Consider the following 20,266-nt stretch of genomic DNA (forward strand, 5'->3'; position numbering starts at 1 on the left):
AAGCTCACCAAAAGCTGTACTATCATACCAAAGCTGACCAAGTGTATTAAAAAGGAACAACAACAGAAAGACATGCACAAGGACAGACGTTTGCTTGATCTGCTGGCTCAGGGCCAAATATTTAATTTGCTTTTTTGAAGTCATTAATTTTTAAAAGTATGATTCTGGGAAATTCATGCCAATAGCCTGAAAGCCCACCAACAGTGAAGGGTACATCAATTTCAACTTGCCCAGTAAAACCTTATCCAACAGAAGCCAAGATAACATCTACAGGTGTTCCCTCTTTGCTTCTGACAGTCACCTGCATGGTCACCCCATCTGCTAAGGCCAGCCTGGACCTCACCAATAAATCATAGCCACCTCTGTATACACCTGAGAGGAAAAGAAGTGAGGAAACCATGTTAAGAACTCAAAACAAGCTCTGAATAATGAAACTTCTCATGCTTTGCCTGCATTTCCTTTCTATTAGTTTAGTTTTTCTAGAGTTTTGTGCCTATGGTGGAAACTGAATCCTACATACAGATTCTAAATACTCTTTTATATTCCCATAATACCAGGTACATAGAAGGTATTCAATAATACTGATATGGAGTACTTAAGGTGGGGGCATTGGTAGCTATAGGAGAGATTTAAGTGCTTTGGGCCAAAAATGCATCTTAAGAGAACAAGCTAAGAATAGCAGGCAAATTAAACAGCTAAAACAGATTATTCAGTTTGATGGGGCTTCAAGCTATAACTCTGCTAACAATGGGACAGTAGCAGGGCATGAGATGCCCATGCACATCCCTTCCTATCAAATTCTGCAACAAAATAAAGGAGAAATCTGATAAAGGTTCTTACCTGCCAGATAGAGGGAATGGGAATTCTTGTTCTCAGGCACTTTGTCTGACCTCTCACATGGCTGCATGCCCAGAAATGTGATGATGTTGTTGACAGCTTCTGTGTTGCGAGGATGGACGCAGCAGCATCAGAAAAGGTCAGCACAGGGGTTTGCCTCTGCACTAGTTTCGGGGGGCGGGCGATAGAGGTGGGGACTGGTGGTGGTGTGTGCAGGGAGGTGAGTGGACTGGAAGTGGGCTGACTCAGTTAGATGAGGAAGACAGGGTTCTGGCCTCTTAAGTGAAACAGTTGGTGAAGTATTTAAAGAAAAGGGAGTCCTTCTGGAATAACAAATGTGCCTATTAGGTGTTAGACAGTTATCAGGCAATACACTATTAAGGAAAATTGTTCTCACCTTCAAGAGTTTTGGTAGAACTGAGGGCAAAGGTCTCCTCTTTCTCAAAGGTGTCGCCAACCTCCTCCCAGGCAGCAGCAAAGTTAGGCTTCATTACCTTCTGAATGTGGTCAGACACAGTCACTTCAAGATCTTCTAGCTAGTAGGTTAACAAGCAGGGGTCAGAAAATGAACATCCTCTCAGTTCAGAACAAAGTAGAGACTAGTTCATTTGGTTTTATCATCCTGCATTATATCCTTTGCAGGAACCTAGGAAAAACTACCAAACTCAACTAAAACTTCAGACAAGTTTGAAGTTCTGTAGTCTGGATAGCATAGGGGATAAGTCAAACAGCATAGGCCCTGACAAAGGAAAGCAAAAAACCAGGTGGTTTGGCAAGACCTGTATTTAGATCAGCATCTGTAGCACTGGGGTAGGTACAGAGCAGCCACATTCCCACATATCACCACAGAGTTCAGGCTGTATGTGGCCTTCGGAACTCTGCATTCTCTAACAGGTAGATTTTTCCATAATAAAACTTTCCCTGAATTCTTTGAAGCCTTTGCCGTCCATGATGTGGCTATATTATAAGCAAATTAAAAGTCGCCGAACAAAACATAAAAAAATCCCAATTCTCAATACTTTAAAATAAAACTGATCTCAATGAAGATCATGTAATTATTTTCATCTCTGAATTATCCCTATTACAAAGACATTAGAAAGGGTGAGTTTTGCATTAACCAGTCATAGAGTGGTAAATCCCAATTCTCTTCAGCATGAGGCACTCCCATGACAGATTAACTCAGGTCCTCCTCAGCTGTAGTGTGTTTGAGAAGAATACAGTCCCATAAGTTCACGTCAGATGTTCCTAGAAAAATGTTCTCTCTGGCCAGAAGTCACTCGGTGGAGCAAGGGCTCAGTGAGTCCCTCTGTGCAGGGGAGACTCACCACGTACTCGTCGTCATAGCCCTCTTCAGCGGGGAACCCCGTGTCAGGGTCGCAGTCCCGGACAGTGAACCTCATGGTGCAGCTAAAGGTGCCCGCAGCTGGGGAGACAGAGTAGGCGAGCCTGCGTCAGAGGGCCGCACAGGCACACGGTCTCCATCAGCAACCTAGGAAGCACGGCCTGCCCTCGGCTCTGTGTTCTGAATTATCAAGTGAAACATATGTAGGCTGTTCTCTAGCGTCATAGTTCTCACAAGGAGCCTGTAGGCTGGACTTTGAAATCTGTTTCCTGCTGCAAGTCAGAATAGTACAGAAAACAAGACCTGAGCAAAACTCCGTTTTTATATTCAGATAAGGAAAGCAGGGGGTCGAGCTCAGTGGTAAAGCATCTGACTATGGATCAGAAAAGCAGCAGGGGAGACACTTTCCAAGAAACTTTCCACCATACCGGGCAAAACATTAAGAGCCGCTGACAAAGTATAGAATATGGATAGTTACAAGCACACAGATCACTAATCCTGACAAAGTATATCAGAGTCTCAGTATCTTACAAATAATCATATCTAGAGATTGTGGACCAACAGTGGATTTACAGATCACCAGAATGAACTTGCAATATGTCAACTTTCAACCTGTAGTGAGTAGGTCAGTAACGAAATTCTAATATTGGTAAGGGACTTCCCTGGTGGCTTAGACGGTAAAGCGTCTGTCTACAGTGCGGGAGACCCGGGTTGGGAAGATCCCCTGGAGAAGAAAATGGCAATCCACTCTAGTACTATTGCCTGGAAAATCCCATGGACAGAGGAGCCTGGTAAAGTCAGTGTTGTACAATGGGAAAGCAAGTGGGCAATGATGTGTTGTGAGATAATCAGTGGAAATAGTGAAAGAAGGAAAATGAAGTCTTCATGAAGTAGATAGGATTTTCTAAATTGTTTGGAGGATTAGAAAGCTGGGGGACAGTGTGTGTGTGTGAAACTGTGGAGTTAAAAAGCTGGGGGATAGGCAAGGACAGGAAAGAACAGACTTAGATTGTGTGTGTGTGTGAGAGAGAGACAGAGAGGGAGAGAAACTGTTAGAAAGCTGGGGGATAGGCTAGGAAAGGAAAGAACAGACTCAGATGTAAAGACGACGTGTGACAGGTTGGAGAGTGGGACTTTCATTTGCTCAATCTTAACTTTAGTAAACTCCCTCCATTCAAAAATATAGAAAATGTCAATACATTTATAATGTAAAGGTGTAAATAAATGTGCCAGGCCGTTAGGTAAAAAAATGACTAAGACATGACCTCTCTCCCCACAGCTGACTGTCTAGGAGTTGAATAAGAATGTGTGAGAGGTCTACCTCTATACACCTGGTGGCATTCCAATTCAATGCCATAGATTCTTTAATGTAAGCTTTAACAGAGTGCTATGTGGGAGTTCAGCATTAATGGGAAAATTACAATAAATTTGAAAGGATGTACAGTTTAATCGGATTCTCAAAAGATGCAAAAGAGCTTCGGCAAGCAGAGGAAGGTACACAAGCCAAAGGAAAGAGGACAGAAAGGCATGGTGTAAATGGAAGCAGTAAGAGAGATGCTAGTATATAGGTGCGGAGAAGAGAATCTGTTTAGGAACAAATCTGAAATACTTTGTATTTCCAAGGAAGGAGAATAGATATTTTCCAGCAGGCTCTAGTGAGCTTAAGCAGTCAAGAGATTAAAATGTTAGAGATAACTGAAGCCACTGCTAGGAATCCTATGAAGAATAGGCCTGAATTCAGAAAGCAAGTGAATTTACTCAAGTATACTGAAAATAGATGGTGGGAGTGGATTGCCCCACATAGGAAGGGGTGTACCTATCAATTACAGAATCTCTTTCAGTGCAGTAGGGGGTTCACTGATGAATGATCTTGGTTAAACTAAGGTAGGGTTTTCTGCAGGAGGAAGGTAGAAGATAGAAATTAACACAAATTTAGAATGGGTCAGTTTTTTGTTTTTTTTTAAAAGGAGAAGATGGGACTATGGTATGGGCAAAGGTCAAATAAAAATGGAGAGGCAGGGCAGATGCTGAGTCATAGAAGATTATGGGGTATGGTGAACCCCATGTTGGTTCACCGAGGGCAATGGAAAATGAGGAAGAGCAGTAAAGAGAGATGGGAACAATGGGAGATCAGAGACTGGGCTACCTGGTTAAGTTTTATTATAAGTAAAGACACTATGTATAAGCAAGTGATAAGGAAATATGGATTAAGAAAGTAAATGGGAGTGGTATTAATACAGATAATGTTCCTGAAACTTTTGTGGCAAATTTTCAATTAAACGGTTTGGTTGATACAGTGAAAAGTTACATGGACTCTAAGGTGAACTCAGTAAAACCCACTGGTAGCAACTGCTTCTTGTTGTGAGAAAGGATGACTACTAACATGAGCGATGAGGAGAGCTGGTGAGAGAGCCTTTCCATGGCAGGAGGACAAGACTGAGCATATTGCCATAACAAAGACAAGCACTTCATGAGCCACACAAGGCAAATAACAAGGGCACAGGGGAGGAATGCCCTGAAGATCTGCATTAAAGCTGTTCCTAGGAAAGGAGGCTTGTCTCGTGAGGACTGGATGAAACTGGGAGGTAACTGTTGAGCAAACCTGTATGGAAAATACCCAAAAACACAGAATTAAAGAAAAGCTGGATGCTGGAAGACAAGAAAGGCAAGAGCTGTGTGGCTTAGGCTGGGCTGCAGGACAGGCACTGTGACAGATGGTAGGTTGGGAGATTTGGTAGGGAGCTGCCAGGTCTCAGCCACTGGAGGGAAGGAAGACTGTGACTAAGTAAGTGGGATTATGAGGCGATTCCAGAAAGCTTTGTTGGAATGATAGTTACAGAGATGGATGTGGTCAGTGGGGCAGAAGATAAAAGGATAGGAGGGATGGGCCAGAAACACAGGCTACCCGCAGCATTCCCCACAGGTCTGGACTGAACTGAGAAGAAAGGGGTGTATAGAGAGTGAGGGGAGTCAAAGCAAATGAAAGAAAGCGAGTGGGGCATTAAGTGCCAAAAATGAGGACTATGTGCCCTCCAGGGAAACGCCACACACATGGCAGGAGGGGTGCTGAAGATAAGGCTTTTCTCTAGGACAAGCATGGGGGGCAAGGAAGAAAGGTACAGAACTGAAAGATTAAACTGCTCCCAGGCGAAGAGGAGCCACTGAGGAATGACCGAGGGCAGCATGAAGGATAAGCCAGCATTCCTGGGCCAGAAGTCAGGACGGAATAAGAAAGGAGAGAGAGACTGGAGGCAAAGAAATGGAAATACTGTAGAGTGGAGAGCAGAGAAGGCAGAGAGGTGTGGAACAAAGATTTTGAATCGAGAACCCTGCCAGAGCTCAGCAGGGTCTAAGGGGACATGTTTTGAATGTAAAGACCGTATGGGGATGAGAAATACACAAAGTATGAGGCCAAAGACTGGAGTGGGAGGGAGGAGCAGATCAGCTCTTGAAGCACCAATTTGGAGGGAAATTGTCAAAGGACTTGGGTGACAGGAAAGTATATAAGGAAGCCAGTTACAGTGAATGCAGATAAAAACCCATTGCTGGCATCTTTAGAGATTAGGTTTGACTTATTAGAGGACGTGAATAGGTAGTTTGGCCAGAGGACAGATTATTGTAGTAGATGGGGAGATGAGTGGCAATTCTGAAGAAAATATACCTGAAGAGAAGTATTTTGCATCCATTTCATCTGTAGACAGATGGTAAATGAAAGGGTGATGGAGAGCTGAGATATGGTAGATTACTGCAGGGTATCATTAAAATTGGTTATTCTTAGAAGTTACCCTATTATGACTAAAAGTGATAGACATTTCCTAGGGAGATTTGTGTGGAAAAAATTCTGGAGGCAGGGAGAGGTGAGATGGAGGCTAGAAGCATAAAACAGAAGTTAGAGGGTTTAAGTTGGGGTGCTGAATATAAGGTGTGTGAGAGTAGGGAAGGGCAGTAAAGAGGGCCAGAAGGAGGAACACTTGAAAAGGGCAGAGATGCGTATTAAGTAGAGAGATGGGAGCTAAGCTAGATTACAACCAAAGAGGAGAGAGCACGTGAAGAGGAAGTGGCAAGCGAGAGCCGGTGTCAGTGAGCGGGTGCCTAACAGAACCTGGGACTCTTTGCTCCAGTGATGTTTGAAGCAACAAATATGACCAACAGCGTGATAAGAGTCTAAAGGTGATGGATCTGAGCCTGGGCCAGTGAGAATCCTGTGAAGGTCTGTACTGAACTGAAGAGTGCAAATGTACTCATAATAGTGTGCAGGAAGCAAGGAAGATGAAAGAAAAACACTCACTACTCAACCCATGGGGAATGCTACAAAGGTAGCTGCTGAAAAAACAAGTGATGGAGGTAACAGTGTTTCTCTAGGGTCAATCAAAGAAAAGAGCAGAAGAGCCTGCAGAAGAGATGGGGTCGTGTGAAGACTGGCGGGCACTGCAGGAGGGAGGTGGCAATGTACTTGTACCAGAGATCATGATTAAACAAGAAAGAAGAGAGATGGGAAACTACACAAGGGAAGAACTGCGTGAGGAGTAATTGAGAACAGGTGGAGCGGCATGGGCAGACAAGACGAGGACAGTTTCCCAGAATGGGAACTCCTGTAAGACCTTAGAACAGGTCTAATTGGTCAAATGATGGTTCTTAACGCCAGACTCTGAAAAGCAGTATATACAATGGTAGAAGAACAGGGCCTAAAAGTAATGGGATACTTTAGTTAGGAGGATTAAAAACAGGCTAGCAACCTTAACGACACCAATATAAATCTCTGAGCACTTGGTTCTGTAGCCTGGATCATGAGGTAAGTGGCCAGGGATATGTTGTAAACCCAACTGAAAAGTAAAACTTCATTTGTTATTTTCATGTACAGATGGTAGAGGAAATTATGCCATATGTAATTAAGATGGGGGGGGTTAAAAACCAAAGGGAGATACAAACAAATATCATGCAGATACCACCTTAAAAGTATCCTTAGAATTTATTCTGCCATGTGAAGGTTCTCTGAAAGTGAAGAGACAGCTACATGGGAGAGAATCTGGCCAGGGAGTGCTGTTTCCAACGAGACTGGATCCACGTGAGTGAAAGAGAATGGTAGCTAAAAGAAGAAGAGAAGCTAAAGATAAGGTAGCACAGTTCTTCAGGACAAGACAGGTAACAAGAAAACAAATCGGAGAGTGACGTTACAGATGCCCCCAGATTAAAAGAATGCCATTTGAAGAATGACAGGTATTGACTGGAGAGAGAAGTTCCAGTATGTGGGCCAAAAGACACAGAAGAGGCCACGGGGCTGGGGGAGTTAAAGCCAAGAGGAGTGCTGCACACACAAGAGGGCGACTGAGTGGAGAGCAACAAGCAAACCACAGGACCCTTAGGATCCCCAGAGTGGGCAAGCATACAGGTGTGAGGACGGGCCTCGGTGCTCAGTGTGCTGGATGTCAGCCAGACTGCAAGGACTAGTCTGTACAATGGGAGAGAACAGGTGGAGTGACAGTCAGGAGCAGACTTGCTCATGATGTCTTCATCGGAAATTTTAAATTAAAGGGCTTGGTTTTTGTTAGAAAATTCTTCAGCCCCACCAGACCCACTGAATCAGCAATTCTGGGTGGGACTCAGCCATTTGTATTTTAACAAACTGCTGTTTGAGAGCCACTGCTTTAGATAAAGGCAGGTAAGGAGTAATTCTGATTAAAAAATCTTTGCTAGCAAGCAGTCATACTAGGATCAGTTGAAAATAAGAGAAGCAACTGAGGAGACTTGTAAGAAAAGACAGTAGATAAGGGGAGAATGGTGGCTGTAAAAAGGGAAGGGGCTGTGTGACTTAAGACGTGGGTGGGAGGCTTGCAGGAAGTAGCATGGCCGATGAGTAGGGGCATTGAAAGAGTGCTAGAGTGAGAAATCCTGGGACCTGGGAGAGGAGGCACCTGAATAGAGTGACTTTTGTTAATCTAGATCACAACCACTCAGAGAGAGGAAGCAGGGAATGTGGCTACATGAGAACTGAGGTGATGTAGGGGAACTGTTCAGGAGGCTTTGTAGAAGACAGGCTACAGGGGCTGGAACTATATAATCCAGTCTAGGGTCTGAACAGAGACTGCTGAATGAGATATGTTCCTTTATCTAGGTATGGGAATATATATGTACCCAGTCTCTGAATGAAAGAGGGGTGCTGAATATAAGGCACCATTTTTAATAAGGCAAAAAGGAGTACAATAGTAAAGTTAGAATTGCTGCCAGATGAGACGTTATCACTTAATATTGATGAAGAAACTGTCACTGATACCACATGGAGGCATATGGCACCACACCTGAGCCAGAGACCATGATGAAAAGGAAGAAGACAGCTTAGCAGCTATCTAGGGGAAAGGCTTGTCTGAAGAGTAGAAAATTGGTTTTGAGTGAGGGAGAAAGTGGGGGTGAGGAAAGGAGGAAACCTCAAAAAGAATATGCATTCATTGCTATGAAAGTTGAAGATATATGGGGGAATGCTCCAAAAGGAAACTGACTATATGAGGGATGTTAAAGATATACTCAGAAGTTAAAGAAATATATTAGAAGTTACAGAAGGTAAGAGAAGCACCTGGGGAGACTTGTATGAAAAAATAGCAAAGAAGGAAAGAGCAAAAGAGGTTAGAAGCTAAATAAGGAGAAAGTGTGTGTGAATTAGGGTGAAGAATATGCAGTGTTGAGGAATAAACATGGAAGGGCATGAGGAGTGCTAAATGGGAACATTAGTGAATGGGAACTGGAGATGTGTCAGAGTTGTGTATGAATAAGGAGAGAAAGTGAGGTTAAAAGGTAGCCAAACAAGAGCTGGAGTATGAAGTTTTGTGGTCCAGGATGCTTTTTGGAAAAATACTAGAAGTAACGGGGGGTAGGTCAGAAACAAGCCAAGTGGGATGGACATAAAAGGTAGGCCAGTGACAGGAACCCTATGGACACTTAGGGAAGACGGCAGGGGCTGAGCAGCGAGTGTCCAACACGAGGGGATATCTGTCCCGAAGCAACAACTGGCTCTGTAAGCATGCTGTAAATGCAGGTGGGAGCCAACATGAGGGACACAGAGACCAGGAAGCATGCTTCTCTAGGGCAATGCAGGAACAGAGGGGAAGGAATGAGAGAGCAGTGAAGCTTCCTGCACCTGTGGAGGGGTGATTTAAGAATGGTGTTTATTGACTGGTGGGTCATGGTACAGTATTTGGACTAAGTTTATGATGGACTGAGAAGGAAAAGAGAGTTTGTGAAGTGAATAAAGGACTATTGTATGAACTAGAGAGACTTAAGAATAATGGAGGGGCAGCAATACAGATCAGGGATGTAATAATGAGATGCAGAATGGAGATCTGGATATAAGTTTAAATGTTCACACTGGATGGGAAGGCCCAATGGTAATGAGTGGTGTAATCTGTTAAGAGAGTTTCAAGGACCTAGATAAAAATGGGAATTAGAGAGTAGACTAGAATGCTGTGAGTAAATTACTCACTGTAAATTAGAATGATGAGTAAAATTTTTAAATTAAAATCTTGCTTAATAGAGTTTAAAGGAGTTTTATTAAGATGAATTCTCATAAAAAGACATTGTTAGTAACCTTAAAACACACCAGGATTGACCAATTAGGGGCATGGGCCAGTGGTTTTTCTGTAGAGAAGATGATTTTTATTTCTTGAGGAATGGTTGAGGATCATTAGGGAGGTAAACCTCAGCAGAAAAATACTGTGCCCTATGCTGTGTTATAGGACAGTAGCTGAAATGGTTAGTTAAGATATGGTAGAGCATAAAAGAATAGGAAAGAAGAGGGGGTTTTAATCTTAAGTAATGGGAGTATTGATTAGAATGGAGTTCTCAGTAGAGTAGCAAAAAGGCAAATGAGATATGAACTGAAGAGACCTGGAATGGAGAAGTCCGTCACATCTCAGAAGGGGTCTGATTGGTTAAAAATGTTTGCTGTTAAAGAGAACAGGGAGTGGTGTGCATAATGAGAGAGAAGTAAAGGCCTGCACATGAATGGGTAGGAGTTAGAAAGCAGACTAGCACTTACAGTCTTGATGGAAAAAAAGTGGGGCAATTTATATATAAAACCCTCAAAGAGAGCATTACATATTATTTATGGGTATATAAATATTTATGAAAACTATAACAGTTTATCAAATTATTTAGTGATTTTTCTCTTAGGGAAGAGGTTAGGTGGACATAAGTCTCAATTATATGTGCATTGTTCTGGTCCTTTAAAAAATATCAATCAAATATAGTATAAAGTCAAGATGTAAAGAAGTGAGGTAGTAGGTGTATGAATTTGGGGGGAATAAAACATTTTAAAGGGCTGGGTTGATAAGAATGGTTAGAAGACAAAATTAGGATGATAAGTCATTGATAGCAACCTGAAAGACACTGGTTTGACTAGAAAGTGCAGGTGAGTGGTTGATCTGGTGAAAGGATGAACTGTACTTGGTAAGAAGTAAATGTAAGTATGCCTCAAGAGTACACCTTAAGAGAAGACTAATGTATCCCTCACTATGATAAGAGTCAAAAATATTATAGATGTTCATATATGACAGAGCAAATAATCAATGGAACTCAGGAAGAACTTGTTGAAGTATGATGTTAAACTGCTCAGAAATTAGTCTGTTAGGACTGGCTGAGAGAAACTGCTGAGATACGGATTTTTAAAGAGAGAGAAAAAGTAGGGAAAAACGGAGGCTGAGGTTTAAGTAAGGAGAAGGGAGTAGATATAGGCTGTGGTGCAGAGCATGTGGTTTTGCAAAATGTTAAACAAACAAGGGCACTAAAGAGGGCCAGAATGAGGAGCACAGAGCCATCAGAACTGGACGTTCAGTGAGGAACTGTATGGTGAGCCATCAACCAGCTGAGCAAAGAAGTGAGAGTATTGCTAAATAAGAGCTGGAGTATGATGTGTTGCTGCCTAAAAGTTTTGTTGCAAAAAGATTTTTAGTAATCAGTGTAGTCAATAGAATGAGAAGTTAGAGAGTGATTAAATGCAGTTGGACTTAAAATGGGCCAAAGCAGGAATCCTGAATAGCTTCAATACAGAATGTAGGAAATAAGGAAGATGGATGAAGGTGGAATTGTGGGGGCTGAATATTAGAAGTATACATATCCAGAAAAGATGACTAGATTCATTGGAATGATATAGCTGGAAGAAGAAGGAGTGTTGGAGGAAACACAGGGAGTTTTCAGCAAAAGAAGGAGGCAGAAAAGGAATAGAAGAGCAGTGTTCAAGTTACTTGCAGATGGAAAGACATTATTTGAATAGTCATTGTGATGAAAGAAATGGCTGTTACTCCATACTAAGGCCAGAGGTTATGACAGAATAAGAAAAAAATAAGAGAGGATGGCAAGTAAGTAAAGGGGCACTGTATGAATTATATAGGAGTTCTGAGTAGATAGAATGGCAACAACATAGATCATGTGTGAATGAAAGAAACAGGTGTGAATGAAAGAAAGAGAACCATCAGGTCCCTCAACTGTGTTTAGAATGAAAGAGGATCTGAGGCCTAAAGAAGAACAGGACTTGGGTAGGCTGGCTCTTGAAGTGTTCGTGGGAAATTTATGACTGAACTGACTGCTTGTGAAGAAAGGTTAGAAAGACATGGATTAAGATAAAACTTGACAAGAAGGCATTGGTGGGAACTTAAAGATATCACCATTGATTGACCTTTGAGGAGGTGTGGATTGGATACTTTTTTCTGGTAGAACAAATTAGTGCTGTTGACTAAGGAGTGGTCAGAGATCATGAAGAAGCAAACCTCACAGTACTAAACTCATCGATATATTACAGAATCTGCAGGGGAAAGATAAGGAGAATGTTTAAGATGTGGGAGGGCAGATATTCAAAAGGAGTTATGGAAGACTTGCCTGTAAGTATGAGGTTAGTTTGCCGAGAAGTTAAGGTGTCACATGAGAGCTGGTTGACAGTGAAAGAAGCAACTGCAAATGCTAGTATTAAAGAAAGAGGAAAGTGGAAGGGAGAGAAGATGCTGGTTAGAGAGGGATGCATCAAGTAGGCTGGGTATGTAGCATGCAAGGTGCAAAATGGCAAATATTCCTGGGACCAGAATGAAGAATGTGGGTATCTCCAGCTGTTTACTACATTATCAGAATACTTGTTAACATGAGAAGTTTTTAACCTGCATATCATCATGTGCTCCAGCAACCTGGTACAGTCAGTTAGCACTCTTAAGCTAGCAAAAACTGAGTTTGTACTGTCTGTTTGGGATAGTATATGTTTGCTGCAGATATAGTTCCTCCATCTATAAGCTCACTTCCTATGCTCAAGGGTTTTAAATGTGTTGTGCATTATTCCTGTCATCTTCCCTACAATATGTGTGGATCAACTCCAGCAATTCACCAGCTGGTAAGTAAATGTTTCCCAAAAGTTTCTTACACATTGCATTTTACAAATGTATCTGCATTTGGTATTTCTCTTGAGAACTTCTCATTATCCATGCAGCGTAAAATGGAGAATGCAATTACAGTCTTATAGTATGGGATCATTTTGCACTACATACAAACATGTACACTAGTGAATGAATTTTATGCTAAATAATTATGTAGTTGTTCTTTAAAGTGGTTTATAAGAAATACTTAGAATTTTTTTATAATAGCATTTGTGTGATGGTTGAGAAGATATGTTGGATTTTATTTTTTTAATGAACATGGTTACAGACCTTTTGAATTTAAGATATTGCAATATAAGCATTTAGTAAGAAAAACTGTTATTCAGCATATTTTAAAGAAAAGATAATGAAAATTGCTTGTCCTTATAAAGCAGTTGAGTCAGGAAGAGAACTGGGTGGTAAGGCATTTATTAAAAAAGAAAGGGGGGGAGATAAAGTGATAACTGAAAATGAGACATAAGGACAGGATCTGGGAAAGCATGTCTGCATAAGAAAGTGTAGTTGGCAGAAAGGTCAGAGACAAACTCAGTGAAGTGGACCTAAAACAAGACAAATTGCAGGGCTCCAACCAAGGAATAAATAGAAGACCAAAGCAATTCAGCAAAATATGTAAGAAAGGAGAAACACGGAACTGGATTGAGCAATGAATGTAGAACAAAAAGAACCAAAGAGGGAGGTATTAGTGAGTGTGTGAGAATGGTATATAAACGGTTAATAAAAGGTAGAATAGGGAGAGAAGCAGCAGAAGAAAATGGGTGGAAAAGCAAGATTTAACCTCAGATGGGAAAGATCACGTGAGCAATGATATGCTGAAAAACAAGGTTTGGCACTATAATTGTATCTAACGGAACAAGGAAGAATATAGGTGGTAGAAATCAAGGAAAAAGAGCACTGTATAAAAACATTTCTGAGCAACAAGATTAAACATAGGGTAAAATGGTTTCACAACAAGGAGATCCTTGCTGAGGGCAGAAATGGACACAGGATTAAAGACAGGTCAAAAGTATTAAATAAGTGAAGGCAGATGGAAACAAGTCAGAAGGCAACTGTATGCATTAGAGTGGAATATTACAGAAAGGCAGAGTGGAAAAAGAAGACATAAATAAAGAGGGATTCAGCTGACATGGGGGAAAGGGTGCCATGGAATGAATTAAAAACTGCACATCCGCATCTAGAAAGGATTTATAACTTCGTAAGATGGTACTGGGCAAATTATAAAATGGGGGTGGGTTGAGGTATGCAGGGTTTAAATATGGCAGAGAAGAGAAAGGGGAACAAAATAGATATGCAAAACTAGAGTTACACCTAGAAATAAAGGAGTCCATGAGAAGAAACAAGAATGAGACCAAAATGTCTTTATTCAGTAATAATGGAAATAGAGGAAGACCAAAGGAAAGGAAAACTGCGTGGATTACATAGAGACAATGACAAAACTAGAGTCTAGTAAAACCCAATGCATGATGAGGGCAATAGCAAAGACAGGGCAAAATAAGGTAGTAGAACAGAGGATCCTGCCAAGCTTGTTACAGTACATAAACTTAAAACATACAAAGTATTAATGAAAGAAGAAAATATTAAATGAGAATGTGAGTGAAATCAGGTTAAGAAGAGGGGTTAAACCCACATATACCTTTTAATAGCTGAGTTCAGGAAGATTCAAGTTTTCGACAAGATCTAGAAGGGAGAGAAGAGTCTGGCAATGAGAGTGTGGTAGAGGAACAAAGGATGAGATGAAAGGTTAGAGTGTTTCCTGCAAAATATGAAATACAGAAAAGAATGAGAGCAGCAATGAGTAGATTTCCAGGGTCTATAACACAGGGAACACGAAACAGTTTGAAAATAAGTAATACTGGAATGAATGAGGGATGGTTTAGGAAGGTTATGAAGAAAGAATTAAAATCACATTCAATAACTATTCCTGATCAAGAGAGAGGACAGACCTAAGAAAATGAAAAGTTTAACTAGAAAAAACAGGCAAGAGTTTGGGGCATGTAAGATGGAAGGGAATGAGGTGGTTCCAGAGGGACAGTGCCAGGCCAGTGTCAGCGGAGCAGTGCTGGGATCCCTGAGGAGCTGGCAAGGGGAGAGTGCAGCCCAGGGAGGCAGGCTGGCCTTCCACAGCAGTGATTCTTCCCCGGGGTGGGGGGGGTGGTTTTCACCCGCGGGGGGGCTGGGGCATGGACCCCAAGGGAGGCCTATCAGAACATCAGAGGGTGAGCAGTGCTCTGCTCCAAACAAAAACAAACCCAAAAACATGCAAAAAGAAAACACAAAAACATTCCTCAGAGATGCTGCTGATAGGCCAGCCTTGGGGGTCATGCATCCTCGGGTGAGAATCACTGGGGGGAAGGGCAGGTGGAGAGCTGGGCAGAGAGGTGAAGGGTGAGCAGATGAGCCCCTGGGTGTGGCAGAGGGAGGCATCAGAGTCCAGACTGTCAGACAAGGAGGAAAGGACCCAGGACCAGGCAGCCAGCCAGCCAAGGGATGTAGCCGACAAGGTACCTGGAACAGTGGGGGCTGGGAGTGGGATTGGGGAGGCGGTTACTATCAATTGGTTGGGAGTGGATTGTAAGCATGGTGTCCCTGAGCTTAAGACTTCTCAGTAGGGCTAAGGGAGATGAAGTGGTGACTGAAAGGAAGGCGCGTAGTGTGTATTTGCGCATAGAGCACCAGAAGGGACCTCTGCACAATGGAAGGGGCAGAGGGGATGGGAGAGGTCAGAGCATCTGGGAGAGGTGACTGCTAGGAGGGAGGAGGGGGAGGAGGGCAGAGGGAGGAGTGGGAGGAGGGCCGACAGCAGGCCCGGGGCTCTGTGCAGGTCTGGACAGAGGATGGAGGTGTCCGGGGCTGGGGGTGGCTGGCAGGTGTGGAGGCAAGAAGGTGAGAAGGTGAGAGCACTGTGGCAAAAGGAAGGGGTAGGAGAATCAGAGGCCGAGGATCCCTGAGAGCTGTGTCAGAGTGTGAGACGAAGGTCTGGATGGAAACATGAAGGGTTACATGGGCTGTGGGGCCTAGGAGGTGAGCTCAGCCGGGCTCTGTAGCATGTGCTGGAGGGTGGAGCCTGTGGGTTCAGCAGAGTGTGACTGAGGCAGAGAGGACTGAACTGGGTTGAGCAGCGGATGGGGGACTGAGAAGGGAGCACACAGCAGAGGAGACAACTAGGCCAGCTGGAGGGGTCACAGAGAGTAGCTGAAAGGTTGCTGTGTGTGTCCTGGAGAAGCAAACCCGGAGAGACCTAGAAACCGGGCCCAGGATGTGGGAGGTCAGGTGAGCTGCCTCAGCCAACTGAGAGAGTGTGCTGGAGGAGAGGGGGTCCGACAGGCCAGAGAGTGAGGAACCACAGGAGACGGCGCCTGGCAGCCAGGACCGGAGAGGCTTGTTGAGAGGATCAGGGAACACAATGTGCCCAGAGGGATGGCAGGGAGCTAGCAGACAGTGGGTGTGGAGAACCTGCCCCCCAAAGTGGGCCCAGGGCATGAGGAAGCCCCTGCAGGAGGAAGAGCACAGCGCAGGTCAGGTGAGTGAGGAACTGGGAGAGGTGGGACACGGCCAGCGCAGGATGAGCAGCTAGAGGCAGTGGTGCAGTGGAGAAGGGTGAGCAGATGAGCCCCTGGGTCTGAGGGAGGCATCAGAGTCCAGACTGTCAGACATGGAGGCCAAGGACCCAGGACCAGGCAGACAGCGAGCAAATGCATGTAGCCAATAAGGAACCCGAATGATGGGGGTCGGGGCTGGGTGTTGGAATTGCTGTTGATGGTTCAAGAGTGAATTGCCAACTTGGTGGTCCTGGAGCTGAGGATGCTTGAGATACAAAGCCCAGAGATGCAAGTGGAGACTGAAAGGAAGAGGGCTTGGATGTACGTGGGCAGAGAGTATCAGAGGGGACGTCCACACTGATGGAAAGGCTAGGGGGGCTGGGAGAGGTCGGTGAAGGAGTGTCTGGGGAGAGGTGCCGGCTGGGATGGAGGAAGGGGAGGAGGGCGGAAGGCAGGCCCAGGGCTCTGTGCAGAGGGAGGCTGGGGCTGGGAGGGGTGGCATCACGGGAGGAGGCGAAAGGTCGCAGTACTGTGGTGAGGGGATGAAGGTGGAGAGTCAGGAAGGGTTCCCCATGGATGTGTCAGCAGAGTATGAAACGATCTGAATGGAACATGGAAGGTTACACTGGGGGGAGCTGGGAGGACAGCAGCTTTGGAGGCTGGGGCCTGTGGACAGGACAGTGTGTCACAGTGTGTCTGAGGCAGAGACAGCTGAACTGTGTTGAGCAGCGGATGGGGGACTGAGAAGGGAGCACACAGCAGAGGAGACAACTAGGCCAGCTGGAGGGGTCACAGAGAGTAGCTGAAAGGTTGCTGTGTGTGTCCTGGAGAAGCAAACCCGGAGAGACCTAGAAACCGGGCCCAGGATGTGGGAGGTCAGGTGAGCTGCCTCAGCCAACTGAGAGAGTGTGCTGGAGGAGAGGGGGTCCGACAGGCCAGAGAGTGAGGAACCACAGGAGATGGCGCCTGGCAGCCAGGACCGGAGAGGCTTGTTGAGAGGATCAGGGAACACAATGTGCCCAGAGGGACGGCAGGGAGCTAGCAGACAGTGGGTGTGGAGAACCTGCCCCCCAAAGTGGGCCCAGGGCATGAGGAAGCCCCTGCAGGAGGAAGAGCACAGCGCAGGTCAGGTGAGTGAGGAACTGGGAGAGGTGGGACGCGGCCAGCGCAGGATGAGCAGCTAGAGGCAGTGGTGCAGTGGAGATGCTGGAGATGGGCAAAGTGAGAAGAAAGGGCACAGAGAAGCAATGTCCTTCCCTAGTGTAGTGGGCATAGAAAGGGGCTTAGGGCGGAACCCACACAGTAGATGGATTCAGTACAGTGTACTGGGGACACAAACTTGGACCATTAGGGTTGGTCAAGGGGAAGAACACTCCATACTTCTCATGACTGAGTGGTAAGGAGTTGCTCAGAGGATGGAAGGGAAGAGAAACGGGGAGGGACATCACAAGGGAAGGGGGAGGGAGAGAGCCTTAGGGATATGTGAGAGGCTGAGCAGGGAAAGGGGAAGGCAGCCTATAGAGCGCTCAATCTGGAGACTTCAGCAGATCTCAGGGTTCAAGGGGCAGGACATAGCTGCAGCACAGAGATGAGACCTAACCGTCCAGGCATTTGAAAACTCATGTCCTCAGGAGCAAATGGGGTCCTGGAGCTGCAGTGACTGGGCATCACTGCACATTAAGAAGGATCCTATAGAGAAACCACCAGTGCATAACGTCAGAGATTTCGGATGGGCTTACATGGTTGGAGTTCAGAGTCTGGTAGCAAAACTGGCAGGGGAGTGAGGGAGAAGCAGGGCTGTGTTGACATTTCCAGCCATCACCAATTCTGAGCTTTTGCTCTTCAAGGGGGCGGGCACTGGAAAGCAGGGTGCAGGTGCAGCTTGCGGTGGAGAGACTACACACATGGAAGGAGGGGGACCTTCAAAAGCAGTGGGGTGTCAGAGGTCTAGTCTGAGAAGATCATGTGGGCAGCAAAGGGGCAGAGGGAGTGGGCAGTGGGTGGGATACGGAGGGGCTTGGGGGTGAAGGACTCTTGCTTCAGAGACTTAACCCAGAAAACAACAGAGTGGGCAATGCAGAATGGGATGGAAAGAAGAGGATCTTAAAATCTGCACAGGAGGGGATCATGGCCCAGAGGGAAAGAGGGCAAGGAGTAGATCCAGACTGTGTCACTGGGGAGTGGGGGCCAAGGCGTGGATCCCAGGGACGATGGGAGAGAGAGAAGCAGTGGAGAGGGAAGGAGGAGGGGGGAGTGGGGACCTGGTGGAAAGAACTGTGGTCAGCAGTTGATTAAAAAGGAACAGAAGATTTAAGGAAGGTGAGATGAGGCAGGTATAAGGATTAGGAAGCGTAGAAAGACTAGACCCAGTGGAAGGACCTGACAAGTGACAGCAGGTGGTCTCGGAGTGAACATAGCAGGGTAGGGGAAGAAGAGAGTATGACACAAAAGCAGGTCACGGGGAGCACCCCTACAGAGAAGGGATGCCCCGAAGCTACTCAGTGACAGACACGACTGAGCTTGGAGATCGTGGGCCCCTAGAGAAGAGGCAGAATCCTCCTAGAGAAGGAAAGGGCAGAGCGGGTGGGAGAGGACAGTGCGGGAGAGCGTCTGGGGCAGATGAGTGCTCTGAGGGAGGGGAGAAGTGCAGGAGGCTGGACAGCAGTACCAGGGCTCTGCGCAGGGCAAGACTTCGGTTGCGGGGTGTGGGAGCAAGAGGGAAGCCAGAAGGCAACAGCGCTGTGCTGAAGGGATGAAGGCAGGAGAGTACAGAGGGGTTCCCTATGCGCTGAGTCTCGAGAGCAGGGTCAGGAAGGGAGAGGGACGAAATGGATCACGTGAGGAAAGGTGTCCACACAGGGCCTCAATTGCGGCACCAAGGAGAGTCATCTTCCAGCAGCAGACCAGAAGACAGGAGGCGCCTGGGGAGGGTGGGGAGCAGAGGGCAGGGGAAGGGACACAGGCTGGACAGCAGGAGCGGGAGGAGGAGAAAAGGCAGGTGGCAGAGAGGCATTGTGGCAGGCGGAAGGACTTAAGAGTTACAGGGCCAGCCAGCAGGGGCAGAGGTCTGTGGAGGGAGGTGTGAAAAGAAAGGGGGGGCTAGTGGTGGGTGGGTGCAGTGGCTGCTGCTGCAGCCTGGAGTGTTGTGGCCGGGGTAGAACTTTTTGGCCAGGCTCTTTACTACTACGGATCCGATCTGCTGGGGATGGGGTGGGAGGTGGGGACGGGTGGGAGGTGGGGACGGGGTGGGAGGTGGGACAGGGTGGGAGGGGCGGGGTAGGGTTGGGTTTGACTGGGTTGGGGGGAGGGCAGGGTTGGAATTAACGGGGTACGGGATTGGGGCGGGGGGAATTGAGCCAATCTTTAGGCACTGGAAACATCATCTACCTTTAACTGAATTGATGGACTGATGGTACAACCAGTGTTGGGGTGATGACTACAGGTTGAGGACAGGGAAGATCAGTTAGTCCACCCAGAGAGGACAAAGGGGAGTTGATGCAAGAAGGGAGGAAGGGGAAGTGTAAACACAGAGGGACAGGAAGACCAGGGGGGCAATATCGCCAGGGGGACGGTGTCACAGGTCTGAAAAGAAGAGGGATAACTTAGGGTAATGGACAGTGACAAGCACCAATAAGGACAGGTTTGCACCAAAGATACTGTCCCAATGCCTGAGGGTCACAAAGGGTGAGGGGTGGGCAGAGGAGTGTTGGCAGGGGGTGTGGCTTAACAAGAGAAGTGCTCTAATGCAGACGGGGGTCTGGGGCACGTCAGGTGTCAGGGAGCTAACCTGGAAGGGAATGAGGTGGTTCCAGGAAGACAGTGCCAGGCCAGTGTCAGCGGAGCGGTGCTGGGATCCCTGAGGAGCTGGCAAGGGGAGAGTGCAGCCCAGGGAGGCAGGCTGGCCTTCCACAGCAGTGATTCTTCCCCGGGGTGGGGGGGGGTGGTTTTCACCCGCGGGGGGGCTGGGGCATGGACCCCAAGGGAGGCCTATCAGAACATCAGAGGGTGAGCAGTGCTCTGCTCCAAACAAAAACAAACCCAAAAACATGCAAAAAGAAAACACAAAAACATTCCTCAGAGATGCTGCTGATAGGCCAGCCTTGGGGGTCATGCATCCTCGGGTGAGAATCACTGGGGGGAAGGGCAGG

The 20,266-nt window shown here is 46.1% G+C and overlaps 1 protein-coding gene and 1 long non-coding RNA gene across 5 annotated transcripts in view; one reads left to right on the plus strand and one right to left on the minus strand.

Moving 5' to 3' along the window:
- Positions 1-89: 89 nt before the first annotated feature.
- The window catches only part of COPG2 (COPI coat complex subunit gamma 2), a 113,634-nt gene continuing 93,457 nt past the window's right edge, over positions 90-20,266 (minus strand). For all 4 annotated transcript variants that reach the window (XM_040259641.1, XM_040259642.1, XM_040259643.1 and 1 more), the window contains 4 exons: positions 2,163-2,260; positions 1,235-1,373; positions 841-939; positions 90-372 (listed from right to left, as the gene is read on the minus strand). In XM_040259641.1, the coding sequence (XP_040115575.1) occupies positions 242-372; positions 841-939; positions 1,235-1,373; positions 2,163-2,260 (467 nt within the window). In that variant the 3' untranslated portion in view covers positions 90-241. The remainder of the gene's footprint in view (positions 373-840; positions 940-1,234; positions 1,374-2,162; positions 2,261-20,266) is intronic.
- The window catches only part of LOC120877356, a 25,255-nt gene continuing 14,098 nt past the window's right edge, over positions 9,110-20,266 (plus strand). The window contains exons 1-2 of the long non-coding RNA XR_005724317.1: positions 9,110-13,450; positions 13,502-19,328. This is a non-coding gene — a long non-coding RNA (uncharacterized LOC120877356). The remainder of the gene's footprint in view (positions 13,451-13,501; positions 19,329-20,266) is intronic.

This window comes from Oryx dammah, unplaced genomic scaffold (genome assembly GCF_014754425.2).
Source record: "Oryx dammah isolate SB20612 unplaced genomic scaffold, SCBI_Odam_1.1 HiC_scaffold_18, whole genome shotgun sequence".
In the NCBI taxonomy this organism is placed as follows: Eukaryota; Metazoa; Chordata; class Mammalia; order Artiodactyla; family Bovidae; genus Oryx; species Oryx dammah.